Source organism: Cyphomyrmex costatus, unplaced genomic scaffold, assembly GCF_001594065.2.
Source record: "Cyphomyrmex costatus isolate MS0001 unplaced genomic scaffold, Ccosl1.0 scaffold415, whole genome shotgun sequence".
Lineage (NCBI taxonomy): Eukaryota > Metazoa > Arthropoda > Insecta > Hymenoptera > Formicidae > Cyphomyrmex > Cyphomyrmex costatus.
In genome coordinates, this window is record NW_017278373.1 from 722,962 (window position 1) to 738,755 (window position 15,794).

The 15,794-nt window shown below is 28.4% G+C and overlaps 1 protein-coding gene across 1 annotated transcript in view; it reads left to right on the forward strand.

Moving 5' to 3' along the window:
* LOC108777210 (neuroendocrine convertase 1) overlaps nt 1-15,117 on the forward strand; it is a 32,869-nt gene extending 17,752 nt beyond the window's left edge. The window contains exons 5-15 of the mRNA XM_018544036.1: nt 72-218; nt 685-751; nt 2,495-2,766; nt 3,974-4,186; nt 4,892-4,992; nt 5,902-5,967; nt 7,045-7,197; nt 8,878-9,047; nt 13,825-13,958; nt 14,746-14,877; nt 14,998-15,117. Coding sequence (XP_018399538.1) covers nt 72-218; nt 685-751; nt 2,495-2,766; nt 3,974-4,186; nt 4,892-4,992; nt 5,902-5,967; nt 7,045-7,197; nt 8,878-9,047; nt 13,825-13,958; nt 14,746-14,877; nt 14,998-15,117 — 1,575 coding nt within the window. The remainder of the gene's footprint in view (nt 1-71; nt 219-684; nt 752-2,494; nt 2,767-3,973; nt 4,187-4,891; nt 4,993-5,901; nt 5,968-7,044; nt 7,198-8,877; nt 9,048-13,824; nt 13,959-14,745; nt 14,878-14,997) is intronic.
* Nucleotides 15,118-15,794: the final 677 nt, after the last annotated feature.

The following is a 15,794-nucleotide window of genomic DNA, read 5'->3' on the forward strand; positions in this document are numbered from 1 at the left end:
AAGGCTCATACATCATATTATTCTGTTCATTTTTTATTTTTAATTTGAATTCTCTTTATCAACTGTCGTAGCAAGATACTAGGACGAACAAAGCTTTGCCGAAGCTCGACTTAAACGTTCTACCTCTCTATCGACTGGGGATAACTGGTCGTGGTATAAAGATTGCTGTTCTCGACGACGGTTTAGAATACACTCATGATGACCTGCGGAATAATTATGTATGTAACATTTGCTTCTAATTTCGTGTTCATCTCATAGATGACGAAACAAGTAATTTAAAAAATATTTTTAAATCAGAAAATTCTCTATTGTTATATTTATGTTTTTCATATTTAATCATATGTATACGTATATTGTATTCAAATTACATACATACGAGGTACAGTCAAAGTCTAATTATAAATATGCTATCAAGCTTTGATTGATTAATTAAAAAAAAATTTGACGAATAAATAAGTAATCAAAGAATATTTTAAAGTATCTGTAGCATCATGTTGACTGTACTCTCATTGTATTTAAGATTAAACATTATAACCTAGTTTATAAAGTAATGTTATGTCTCTTAACAATTTAATATTATTTAAAAAAAGAATAGAGAATATTTTTGACGAATCGTATAATAACATATACATATGCATGTATATATATCTTAATTCTATCTATAATTGTAACATTTAAAATTAGGATGCGGCCATTAGTTACGACATAAATGAAGGTGATGATGATCCTTTTCCAAGATACGATCTGTCAGGTAATGTCTATTAAATATTTGTACAAACGTATATAAGATAATTATCTTATATAAGAGAACTTTTATATTATAAAAGAACGTTGTAAATTTATATTTTAACATATTATTTGAATACAATTTTGTAAATCGTCTTACCATTTTTTATCTTATTAAGTGTTCTAGGTAGCACAATGATATATTTTAGATTGAACTTTCATTTTGATAAGGATCCAAACTAGGATCGAAACGTAAATGTATACATCTCTAATAAACTCTTTTATACAACACACCAACACCAAGTGCATTGACTCGATTAGGCATTATTCCCCCTTCTGGATTTTTATCTTACGAGTCTATACTATCACAACGTATATAAGATAATTATCTTAATTATATTAATGTAATAAAATTCGTGAAAATAGCTCTTTCATTTATATTTATTTTGCTCGTTTATTTAATAAAATATATTTTAAATGTTCATATAATTTAAATCACAAAATACTCGCTTGAAATAACTCGTTTAAAATAGTTTGCGGTACATTAAAACATGTCCAGAACATTTAGTAATTAAATGAGTATCTACCACATAAACCGGTTTGTCGTAAAATTAATTGCAAACTCGCTTGCAGAAAACTTTGTTACTAACTACTACTAACATATAATTTTAATTATTAAAGATAATTTAATAAAATATTACATTTTTCAAGTAATTCACTTAGAAAAATTTTTAGTTGAAAATAAACGAATCAGAAAATTTTAATCACATAAATCAGAATCTGGTTATCTCAACTAAAATTATAACCGATTCAATTAGAAAAATCTGATTTGTATAATTTTAACCAATTCTAATGCAATCAGATTCTTTTTCTAATGTAGTTTATATTTTTGTATATGTATAGAATCCTTATATTTTTATGTTATTATATCATGTTTATTATATTCTTATGAATGTTAAAACATAGGATGGAGATATTTGCAACTCGGTCATTCGAATAACGTAGTAACGACGTATGTAAGAATTTGATCAATATGATTTAATAAATAATTCGCTTGCTGATAAGAGAGGAGGAGGAAAAGTGTTAACGCTCGATATTAATGAAATTTGGGTGAAACTACATTGAATATAGTCGTCAGTCGCTTTGTCTTCAGATCAATCCATTCACAAATTTACAGTTTAATTTCTAGTTTATTAATGAACTGCCGTTACACACACCATATAGATTGAATCAATCATGCAAAACGCAAACGATACGATTTTGATTGCTGCACATTTAAATAAAATATATGTTAATAATTATTACTTAACATTAAAGTTTTAATATTTAAAAATTTTTTCTCCACATCAAATTCTCTTTCGGAAAAAAAATTATTTCTATATTTCTATATTTCTTAAAACAGTTATTATAAATGAAAATTTTTATAAATTAAAATTAGATTTTTTATAAACACAATAGAGGTCTAAGGTAACTTTGCAGAAATTCTAATAAAATACATGATGGGAAAGCGTTTCTTCTTTATATAATTATATCCTACAAGACATACTGCTTGCATTTTTATCAGTGGATATTATATCGCCCGCATGAAATTACGTACGGTTGTAGTTTGAATTTCAAAGTCGAGTAATGCAGCATACTACATAACGAAATATCTCACATAGATGTTACCATCGTTTGATTGCTCTCCACGACGGACTTCGGCGAACTTCGCCGACCCGATTGAACATTACTGTTTCACGATCATATTACAAATTCAACTTCTCCTCAGGGATGAACGGTCACGGCACCAGGTGCGCTGGTGAGATAGCAATGGAAGCCAACAACCAAAAATGTGGCGTCGGTGTTGCTTTCGAGGCATCCATCGGTGGCATCAAGCTCCTCGATGGTCTAGTAAACGATCGTGTAGAAGGCGAAGCGTTGGGATACAGATCCGAACTTATTGACATCTACACGGCTTCTTGGGGACCAGCGGACGATGGGAAAAGTTTGGAGGCACCTGGTAGACTCGCTATTGAAGCGCTCAAACGTGGCATAACAGAGGTCAGATGGTACCAAAATTTTCTAAAATATTTTATAATAAACATATCTCTTAAAATTAAATTTCTTGTAAAAAAAATGTCTTAACAGAGAAAAGATTTATATTATAATTGTATATAATTTAGATTTGAGCCTCGAAATTGAAACAAATAATAGATTATCCTAAAGGCAAAGCTAATCCTATAATTATCGGTAATTTTTGAAAATGTAGCGAAATTTTTTCATTAAGCATTATGTTTTAAATTTTTTTAAATATAAAACTAAAATATAAAATCGTATGTTTTGTTTCTGAAAACATTTATGAAAAAAAATAGAAGTATGGAAGCTTCGTACTCGAAAGTCTCTCTAATAGGATTACGAGTGGGTTGAACTTTACGTCAGAGTGAAACAGATTTTCTGGTAATTTAATGTTTAAACAAGCCTTTAACACCAACTAAGCTTAACTCAACATAGTTAAAGTTTAACAATGTTTTCTACGGTGATACGTTACTTATTGATTACTTTTTTAAACAGTATAAAATTTTTAACGGTTCTTTTTTTACTTGTTACAAACTTATCTTTACTGGTTCATTTTTTTATGATATTTCGTGATTTATGCAAATACTGCGTATATACTTTACGTGAACGTCCGGCAAAATAAATTTATCTCACGATCATCAAAAATTTGTTTGTCTGAACTAATAAAATAAACAAAGTTTTGAGAGTTTTGAGGTTGTTCTGATTTTCGAATTTTGTTTTATCAATAAATACGTTTTGTATATGATTCCAAACGTATATATGTCGGCTTTAATATTACCACAGACATTAGTCCCAGGGCTTCAAAGAGAGTAAGCTTGTAAAACGCTCGCGTTTATAAAGTTCTCTTCTCATTTCTTTTCGAGGATTAAATATGGACGAGAAGAGTCTAACAACGGCCTGAGGGAAAGGCTCGATTTACTTGTGCATATTTATAACGGCATCTTTTATGCAACAGCATCTTTCTTTCTGCGAACATACTTTCCAAAATATTGCAGTCATTTTATAATATACAAAGTTTTCTTCTTCATTTAGTTTTAATTCGTATTTCTCTTCATTTTAGCTTGTTAATAAATTATTTGTTTAAATAAATTATCTGCAATTCAACATAGTATAACGTGAAAGTTTTATCACTTTGTAAATTAATTTGCTTTGATATCGTTTGTGGCAATATTAATATTTGAATATTTGACAGGGTCGCAACGGCAAAGGTAACATTTATGTTTGGGCTTCTGGGAATGGTGGCTCTAAATCGGATGACTGCGGATGTGACGGATACGTTGGAAGCATATACACCGTAGCTGTCGGATCAGCTAGTCAAACCGGAAGATTTCCTTGGTATGGAGAAAGATGTCCTGCTACTCTCGCTACGACATACAGCAGCGGCGCGTATTATGATCAAATGATAGTAAGTTCTTTTCTAGCTCGCGGTGTGTTAATTGAATTGGAAAAACAGAAATTGAATAAAAATTGATTGACAATTCCGTGTGTATTTTATTTATAAAACGTGATTGTATGAGGCATGCAACATTTTGATATCTCATTTTTTACATTAAATTTTTTTAATTTCCTTTTGAACTTATATCTGCAAAACAAAGAAAGTATATTACATATATTAATAATACTTTTAAAGCTTCACGAGTATTTTCTTCAAGGATGTTATACGATTTCCGTGTAATTTCCGGTTACCTCCGTGTCTTGTTATATCTTTAAATGCTATAACGTTTCATAAACATTGTTCACTTCATCAGGGCGAGAAGCAACCTGATACTCTACAGTTGTAAACATTAGGTTGCCTCTCGCTCTGACGAAGTAGACTGCAATATTCAGGAAACGTTAGCATTTAATAATGTATTAATTGTAAGACACGGAAATAACTCATAAATCACATAATTCCTTAAAGTATATTTCTGTTGCGCACGTAAATGTAATAAAACTAAACTTTTACTGAGAGTAGCAATGTAATGCCTTATTCCATACAAAATTCTCAATTATGTTAATTTGACTTTTTAACATCTCTTTTAAAACGATAAATATCCGCATGTGAGAGAACAAGATTCACCTTACAAAAGAGCGCTTGAATAATTTAATAACTTTCATTTGCACTGCGCAGGCAACAACGGATCTACGAAACACCTGCACGACTAGGCACACGGGTACTTCAGCTTCCGCCCCATTAGCCGCTGGAATATTGGCTCTCGCGCTGCAAGTAAAGTACGATCATACTACCAGCAATTCCCCATTGAAACTTTTCTTTGAAACCTGGAAATGCTAACTTGATTACTAATACTCAGCTACGTTTTATTTTTAGTTGCGCCGTCAGTGAAAAGAGATACTCCGGCCCAAATTTTCTTTCCTCGTGACAGTATTCACCCTCTATACCTATATTAATAGTTACAATACATCTCTTTATTAACCCCGAATCTCATAAACTCAAGAAATTAAAATTTGAACTTTATTATAATATCAAATAACTATAACATATAATTATAACAAAACAAACAGTATAATTAACAGTACAATTGCATGCAACACAATTAGTGTAAAATACATATATATTAAACAAATAGGACGAAATACGAATAGTATATAATTCATAACAATACACGCATTAAAAGTATACTCAGAAATTTGTATTTATACATTAGAATTAAATAGATAATTTGGATCATAAATTATTTTTATCATGAAAATTTGAATTTTTTATCAAAATTAGTTTTAGTTCTTATTATTATTATTATTTTTATACTTTGTATAATTCTTTTTATGTGATTTAATTTCTTGTGGCTATAAATATATCAATATAATCTAAATCATAAATGTATATGTATCTATTTAATTTTTCGAATATACTATATACATACATATATATATATATATACTCTATATATCGTTTTTTACGTATCTTTCTATCATATGTGAAAACTAAACATATTATAAAAATGTGTACACACAACCAATATAAAGTATATGTATTATTCAATATAATCTATACTAAAAAGCTGCAGTATATTGAGCTCGATCTTTTCTCTGTTAATCTATACTTTAAATAAAAACGTTATTTCAGCAGTAAGTATCAATATTCTAATCGAAGACGATATTAATATTTCCTTATTTTTGTAGCAACAACTTAACGTGGAGGGACATTCAGCATCTAATAGCTTGGTCATCGGAATACATTCCTCTCAGGTGAGCGTATCTCGAATAACAATTCAGGCCACGTGTATCTGCAATTGTGTCAGTTTAAATTCTTATTCTCTCATGTTACGGCAAAATAGGTCGTGACGTTGTTTGCAATATGAAACCATAATTTAGGTGAAACCTGCAGGAAATAATTTTTCTCGATATGCCGTTAAAAATAATTCTCAGTGCGATTGACCGTGATTGACAAGCGAGGTCGCAAAAGGATTCTTGAAATAAAATGATATCGAGATCTAATTAAAGCTTTCAGAAGTTGAACTCTAGTTAACTTTACATTTCATTTTTTTTATATTTTAGTACCTGAGCACACGATTATAACTTCATCAATTTTCTCTTTCTTTTCATTTTATGGAATTGATGAGTTTAGTTTTTGAAAATTTTAATCAATACTTGTTTGAAAAATCCAAAATAATTTTTTGACATTTTGAAAAATATCGAATATATTTGTTACATTTTTCACGATCATCAAACACACAAGTCACAATTGTGTCATGCATGAAAATTATTTCAAACAATGATATGTAACTTTTATTGAATAGTTGTCAAAGAAACGAGGTCACGCATACATCTAACGCGAGAAAAATTGTTGTTCGATCTGCCTACTGGGATGCGTATGCAGATGGTCATACATATTTCTATCCGTTATTGCTCGTTCTCGTGTAATTTATATTCCGTGCTAATTGCCTTCTATTGTCGTCTTGTAAATTATAAAAACGATCGTGATAGCTTTCATAGAAACGTATACCGTTCACGTTGATGAGTAATAGTTGTAATCATATTTCATACGGAAACATGTGATATTTGACTATTAGTGCTATAAAATATTTTATTTTTATTCAAGGGATATCAATATCAAGCTTCATTGTAATAATACTCTTCCGGAGCCATTGTTACTTTGAAAAATTCCAATAATAATAATACGAATATCATTTTACTTCCATTATAAAAATTTTAATAAGAGAAAAGGAAATCAAAAGAGGTCGAGAACAGTTTTTTCTACTTTGCATATGGTCACGGCAGCTTCTTTCCCAGGATAGGAACTTTAATATTTGAATAAATTTTCAGCGGAAATCCGGGCTGGTTTAAAAACGCTGCTGGATTTTGGTTCAACTCACACTTCGGTTTTGGACTTATGAACGCGTACGCATTGGTAATGGCGAGCTACAACTGGACGACAGTACCGGAGAAGACTATTTGCAGAGTGGATAACGCGTATATGTGAGTAAATTAGTTTAGCGGATTTAGAGCGGTGGCTTAATTGGGTGATATGCGAACATCATACTAACTGGGCAGCATAGGTCTTACGAATAAAATTGATTAAACGCTTCCGTTCTTGCTTAAACAGAAGCAAATATATTCACGCAGCATTTAGTGTAATTTATATTTAAATTTATTGGAATAACAAAACACTCGATCTTACAAATCTTGTTTTTTTTTTTACTTTGTTTTAATTGCTTAGAACTGCATATAATTGCAAAATTAAATTCTAATTTATTAAGCAAAATATTAACGCGGATTTTTTAACGATGAGTTATTAATGCAGATAGACTTTTATAATATCTAGTTATATATTTATGCTGAATAAAATCTAACGCAATGTCTATAATAAAGTAATAAAAAAATTATTAATTATAGTCAATTATTCTCTTTACATTCGACTATAACTGATCAATTTCTTACAGCTTTAGACTTACTACTATTACAAACATCGCGTTACATTTTATTTTACGTCACAAATGCTAAAAGAATAAAGACCTCTCGTGCCATTTTATAATTCTCGAATAATGTCGCATCAATCGAATTCGGCGATCTCGTTTTTCGGAGAAGTATTTGCAGATGCTCGAAGAAGCGCAAGATAAGAAGCACATCATTAACTTGAAGAAGGTCATAAAAGTCTTCATTCGTTACATTACGACAGTGCGATAGAAGCGAGAAAATGGAGCATCATGGAGGACTTTTCTTCGAAATACGTTCCTAGATAGAGTATTTTATTTAGCATCGAAAGGAAATAGAACTTTTCGTACTTATCATATTAGATCGCTAAATATGCATAATCATTTCAAAATGTCATGATCTCTCGTACATGTGACCGAAAATGGATGTTTATCTCGTTACAAGATGTCTCTTTAACCTATGTAATATAAATACACACGTGCACGTATCTCTACACTTTGAGGATTTACCTTGTTTCATGTCCATGTTGTTACCTACTTTGTACTAAGCTTTGCGATTACTCTCATAATCCCTTTGTGAGTGATGAGATACTCACGAAAACAGCTTCGGGCTTTTTACGCGATGCTCTACAGTATTATCATATCGTTATTCTTATCTATAAATTATGACATATCTTATCATATATTGTATATCTTATCATAAATATATGATGCATTAAAATTTATATATTTCAAAAGAATGCTGAGAAAATGGTTTATAGCTATATTATATAGTATATAATTATTATAACACAAATTTTATGTATCTAGGACGAATGAGAGTAAATAATCACCGCTGTTATAAGTGCGTAATAATATTTTAATTTTAAGGTTACAGAACCAATCCAACTTCCGGACGTTTCGACTGACTTCCAGTCATCTTCAGCATACAGCAAAATTAATTAAAACGCAATGGTCATAATAAAAATAACTAAATGTAGAACTAATACAATATATCATTACACATAAAGTTATATCGATATTTATATATATATAATATGTTGCGTTTTTTTAATAGAAATTGTATGAAAGAATTTCTACAAATTTCAATTATACATCAAAGTCCATAAGTTCTTCTTGTGTTCTGTCATTATTTCAAGATTATTCAATAACTTTGATTTTTGTAAAACGCTTATTTTCAAATTTATTGCTTATACATATAAATATGCAATGTAAATGGTTGCAGTGCCGATTTCAGACTGACATATAGATGTTTAAAGAAATTGCAATTCAATGCTACTAACGTTTGCCGGACATCGGGGAGTGAAATAATGTTTTTGGAGCACGTGGAAGTCGAGGCGAATCTCAAATATTCTCGTCGCGGGGCACTGCAGATGCGCCTGACTGCGCCTTCAGGTAGGTTATAGATTTGATTTTTGACTTTTCAATCATTTCTCTTCAAAATTTTCTCTACGTGCTACTGTTAGTAAATTAAATTTGTATATATGTGCAATAGAATTAAAAAATAGAACTTTTTTGTTTCTAAGCTTTGGACTATAGTAGTTATAGTCCGTATTGGGAAAAGAAACAAAAGTATTAAAAAGTAGTACTTTTAATAAAACTTTTTTATGCAACAAACAAGGTCGCATAAGTCTCCTGAGTCAGTTTACTTGACTATGCTTTATTTGAAATGTACCTCTGAAAACGTCAATTTTAATTTATGTCTGATTTATAGAAGTGAAAAAACAGAAAGACGAGGGAATAACCATGAAAATAGTCGCGGAATGGACTGTTTTACGTTCTTAGATAGAAAATATTTGAGAGAAAATATTTAGAAAAGTTCTAAAAATATCAAGCAAGGAAAATCCTTTATAATTACATCGGGGATGAAGTCTCTAAGAATATTCTCGGAAGTTAAATGCAAATATATTTAACTTATATGCATAGCAATTCACTCATCAACCAAAATTATCGAGTTCTATTCATGATTGCGTTTGAATTTATGAAAGAAGAAGTAATTGAAAAATGCGAATAGAAAAAATACATAGATTTGAAGAAAAAATAACATAATTAATATATTAAATATGTAATTAATAATAATAATTAATACATTAAATAATTAGTATATAAATGCATATATAAATAGTAATAATTAATACATGTAATGATTAAATATGTAGCTAAATTATGTTAAGCAATATAATTATGTAACGTTTGAAATAAAAAAAAGATATTGATGGTTCCACGAAGGGAAGATAAAAATTGAACTTTTAAGTCCATTTAAATTGTTATTTTATAATTATTATAGTTATATAAATCTTTTATAACTAATAAAATAACTAAATGTAGAACTAATACAATATATCATTACACATAAAGTTATATCGATATTTATATATATATAATATGTTGCGTTTTTTTAATAGAAATTGTATGAAAGAATTTCTACAAATTTCAATTATACATCAAAGTCCATAAGTTCTTCTTGTGTTCTGTCATTATTTCAAGATTATTCAATAACTTTGATTTTTGTAAAACGCTTATTTTCAAATTTATTGCTTATACATATAAATATGCAATGTAAATGGTTGCAGTGCCGATTTCAGACTGACATATAGATGTTTAAAGAAATTGCAATTCAATGCTACTAACGTTTGCCGGACATCGGGGAGTGAAATAATGTTTTTGGAGCACGTGGAAGTCGAGGCGAATCTCAAATATTCTCGTCGCGGGGCACTGCAGATGCGCCTGACTGCGCCTTCAGGTAGGTTATAGATTTGATTTTTGACTTTTCAATCATTTCTCTTCAAAATTTTCTCTACGTGCTACTGTTAGTAAATTAAATTTGTATATATGTGCAATAGAATTAAAAAATAGAACTTTTTTGTTTCTAAGCTTTGGACTATAGTAGTTATAGTCCGTATTGGGAAAAGAAACAAAAGTATTAAAAAGTAGTACTTTTAATAAAACTTTTTTATGCAACAAACAAGGTCGCATAAGTCTCCTGAGTCAGTTTACTTGACTATGCTTTATTTGAAATGTACCTCTGAAAACGTCAATTTTAATTTATGTCTGATTTATAGAAGTGAAAAAACAGAAAGACGAGGGAATAACCATGAAAATAGTCGCGGAATGGACTGTTTTACGTTCTTAGATAGAAAATATTTGAGAGAAAATATTTAGAAAAGTTCTAAAAATATCAAGCAAGGAAAATCCTTTATAATTACATCGGGGATGAAGTCTCTAAGAATATTCTCGGAAGTTAAATGCAAATATATTTAACTTATATGCATAGCAATTCACTCATCAACCAAAATTATCGAGTTCTATTCATGATTGCGTTTGAATTTATGAAAGAAGAAGTAATTGAAAAATGCGAATAGAAAAAATACATAGATTTGAAGAAAAAATAACATAATTAATATATTAAATATGTAATTAATAATAATAATTAATACATTAAATAATTAGTATATAAATGCATATATAAATAGTAATAATTAATACATGTAATGATTAAATATGTAGCTAAATTATGTTAAGCAATATAATTATGTAACGTTTGAAATAAAAAAAAGATATTGATGGTTCCACGAAGGGAAGATAAAAATTGAACTTTTATAGAAAGAAAGATTTTTAATATACATACACATATCTTTATACATTACATACTTGTATTTATCATAGAATTAAATAATCATCAAGGATCAAATAATCAATTCAAGAGCCAAAATTTATAATAGGGAATGTCGAATTTTACGATTACGTTATTATACATATTTTAAGTAGTTATATATATGTTTTTATATTTATGGATTAATTATGTTTTTAAAAATCTGTTTTAACTAGACGTTACATTAATTTAATTGTTTGACTCTTACATTGCCTTTTTTTCTTAGTGTTGTTTATTTTAAATAATCATCTTTTCTTATGTAATCTAATATAGAAAATAATTCATTTTTGTATAATAATTTTTTATTATGTTTATTGCTATTTTCTAAAATCACATTGTCAACAATCTGTGTTCAATTTCTCATATATAATTTTTTTGATCCTTTTGTTAATGCAATTAAAAATTAAATTTAGACACAATTTCTACATGCACACAAAAACAGGAGAATCATTTCTCTTCAAACAAATTGTTATACCAGTATAATACCACACCATGTCGCTTTGACCGTCAGATTATACCTTTATCTTATTGACATCGAAACATCTTTATGAATCGCTGAAGAAGGACCTATGAGTTCCAAAACATTCGATATTTTTATACTTTTATATATTTTTATTTTATATTTCTTAGTAATATAGTAAACTAGAAATCTAATAATTAAAAAATCTTATTACCGCTCGATTTATACTGTTTTTCTTTATACTTTGTTTTACAAAAAAAACGAGCGAAATCTAATTATTTATTTTTGTATTTATTTGTACAAAATTTTAAATTATATTTTAGTACCAAAATGTTTTATTATTTAAAAATATTTATCCTATATTATTAAAGTAAATGTTTAAAAGATTTTTTTAAGTGAATGACATTAATAAACATTACGCAATTTTAAGTTTATCGATCAGAAATATTATATAATTATTATATAAGAAATATTATATAATTTGATGTAACATAGCTTTGGAAAGACAGCAAATAACGAACGGATCCTAATGATAATTCCAGCAGAATTAATACTACCATTAATATTGCAAGTCACGTTTCTGTGTCGCATAGTAAATGCAGTTAACAGCATAAATACGTTCTTACTTCAATTTATAGCAAGAAATTCAATTTAATGCTACTTCGATGCGGCCTGTTTATTCGAAAAGGTACAGAATTGGATAGAAATAGGATTTATTCGTTCAATAATGATTGTCGAATATTGCGTTTAGTCACGTACTTTACTGTATAAACCTTATAAATGTATAATAAATGCCAGAAAGAAACTCTATAACTTTGTATCAAATAGAACGGTGCTTTAAACGTGGACACGAACGAATAGATACCAATCATCACATCGGCCAATACATCGCGTTATTTAATTCCGTACACGTTTTCCGATTGACGTTGTTATCGACAAACGACGTCACTCGCATCAGAATACTGAAAGAAATCCGAAATGTATTAAAATGCAAGAAAGAAGTGAATAAAAACATCCAGACATCTAATGTAACAATATAACTTTGGAATTTATTCCTTTTTACTTTTATATTTTCTGATTTAACTAACAGAATCAGCGAGAACACTCTTTTTGTTTCAAATCATTATTATATTACATTTTTTAAAATAAATATAATATAATAAATATAAAGCAGAAAAAATGTTGAGCCTTTCTTTATAATAATAGAAAGTAACTTTTAATATCAAGTTTTTTGGATTAAGAGCTTTAAGAAAAAATTTTAATCTTTTGGACGTTTATTTGTTCACGTAAATTATTAAAAACTTTTAATTCTTTAAATTTTTGTTAAACCATTTCATAAAAATATTGAATACTCTTTTTCTCTATTTTTTCTCTCTATTAAATTATTTTTATAAAAAAATTTCTAGAATAAAACAATATGATTTTTTATATTTTATATTTTTGTTGTTATTTCTGATATTGTTAAATTGAAATGTATAAAATTTTATTTTAAACTTATATTTCTGTTCCTCTTAAAAAAAATAGATGTAAAAAATACTTTTTGGCTAATAATATTCATATTTTATTTATTGTGAAATGACAAACAATTTTTCTATTAATTATATCAAGAGATGCTTGCAATTAACATTAATTAAGCAATAAGGTAAAATAGTTCATACGTGTTATCGTGAAAATTTACTTTAAAAAAATGTTATTTTCTTTTATTTTGCACTTTGTAATTAGGTCGTGTGTATAACGTTAATCAAAATGGCAAGCTTACAACACCTATAAGAAAAAATCGATGATGTTCACATGCAACTGTATAAATGTTTTCGTGTTTTGCAGAATCGATCGTATTTAATTATGTTAAACTAAATGGAATGTATGTACGCGTGCTTGTAATAACCAACGTATAAACCAATTTAACGTTTTCATATTAATGTAATGCTACCTTTGTTTCCTGTAATGTAACAAAAATACCGTATAAGAGAAGATATTTATCATGATATCCTTAAAATTGCATTTGCGCATTCATGTATACACAAATTCTACTTATGCAAACCATGTGCTTCATTTATTAGGGACCTCAGTCCAGATTCTAAGTCCAAGGAAGTTGGATAATTCTAACGCTGGTTTCGTGAAGTGGAAATTCATGTCCGTCGCGACGTGGGGCGAAGATCCTCGAGGAACGTGGACCTTGGACATACTTGACGAAGTAAAACTGAGAAAATGTCTTATACTAAATTCTATTATTGATTCACTATATCGCTCCTTTATTTCGAAAATAATACATCTCAAAAAGTTAAATTTCTTAGAAAAGAGTAAAAGCTATTTTTCAACTTGAAATTATGAACTAATCACATAATATCAACAAAAAGAATATGTTCTTAACCTGATCATGTCATTTTTGTCATTTTCATTTCACAACTCTTAAAAAACTACTCTTTTCAGGTTGTTTTTAACGATTTTAACGATATTTAATTTACTTTTGATAAAATAATATCTACTTGAATTATTCATTTTCGTATAAGAAAACTTTATATTTTACCATAGAAACATTTTATATTAAAAATACAGATATATTATTCGACGCAATATATCGTTCCCAAAACATATGTATTTAATAATAATAGTAACTATATAAATTCAGGAAAAGTATTTTGGTTGGGCACATAAAGTAGAAGGGACTTACTCCCTTATCCATCAAACATCTCAAATTACAGCCCATGGATTTCGAAGGTCTATGTATACCACATACAAATATATCTGTATGAATAAATCTGCATATCTACATAATATCTACATATACCAGTAAAAAATTAATCTCCAAAGATTTCTTTTTTATAAAAGAATATATCCGTGGAACCCACGGAAAATATCGACTGAGTAACAATTACATACAATAAATTATTGAAACGTTTAATTGATTTATCGCATACATTGATTCATTGAAATTATTTCTTCGCATGCATATTTGATCATGTATATTTACATCCTTTCAGATAGGCCCGGAACAAAATAACGGCATGATTGGAATATTTACATTAATTTTACATGGTACCGTACAAATTCCGGTTTATCGTCGGAATGGACCGCGAATTTACAATAAAGACTACAATCGAGTGCACAAAACTGTAAGTAAATATCATATATACAATTTGGTTACTTATTATATGTATGTTTTATTATTATTTACATTGTATGATATTTTATTATTTATTACATGTATATTTTACTAACATTGCTTCTTTCAGTATGACGTGGTAGAATCGAACGCAGCAAATAGCATAGAAGATAAATATGATCATATATTATTGCCAGAAATTAACGATATTTGGTATAAACAATGGTTGAGAAAGCTACTAAAATTATAATAATCAACTTTTTAGTTATATTATTGAATATTTTAAATTATTGAAATAATTAAAAGCACTCGAATAAAATTGCTACTATATCCGTCAAAACGGTCATATTTATTAATACTTATTACATTTAAGTTATATGTAGTATATATATATATATATACACATATATATATACTACATATAACTTGCGTTAAAATATACTAATCATAACAATACTGAGAAAAATGTCGAGTTAATTGGAATTCTAGTTAAAAATGGATGACTCTTTTGAGAATTCTAATTGAGATAACCGAAACTCTGAATGATATAATCAGAATTTTCCGGTTCATTCATTTTTAATCAGACATTCTTCTCAGTGAATAACATCTTTTATTAATTATATCGAGCTTCCATTCTGAGAATACGACATAATATAGAAATCGCAAATTTATGAGAATTTGCCTGCATGTATAACAAATGCTGGATAATGGATTGCGATATCTTTGTATCAATAGTCGCTTAATTAAACAAATTTCCCGCGAATACGCCAACGGAGGGAGTTCTTTGTAATATTCTATGTGTATATACGTATAATCAGAGATACATAATTTACCTTTAATTCATTATACGTCGAGTGTATCTCTCCTATCCCTTTGTGTGCAGCTGTCTGGACCATTTAACAACTGACATTAGCAGTAATAAACATT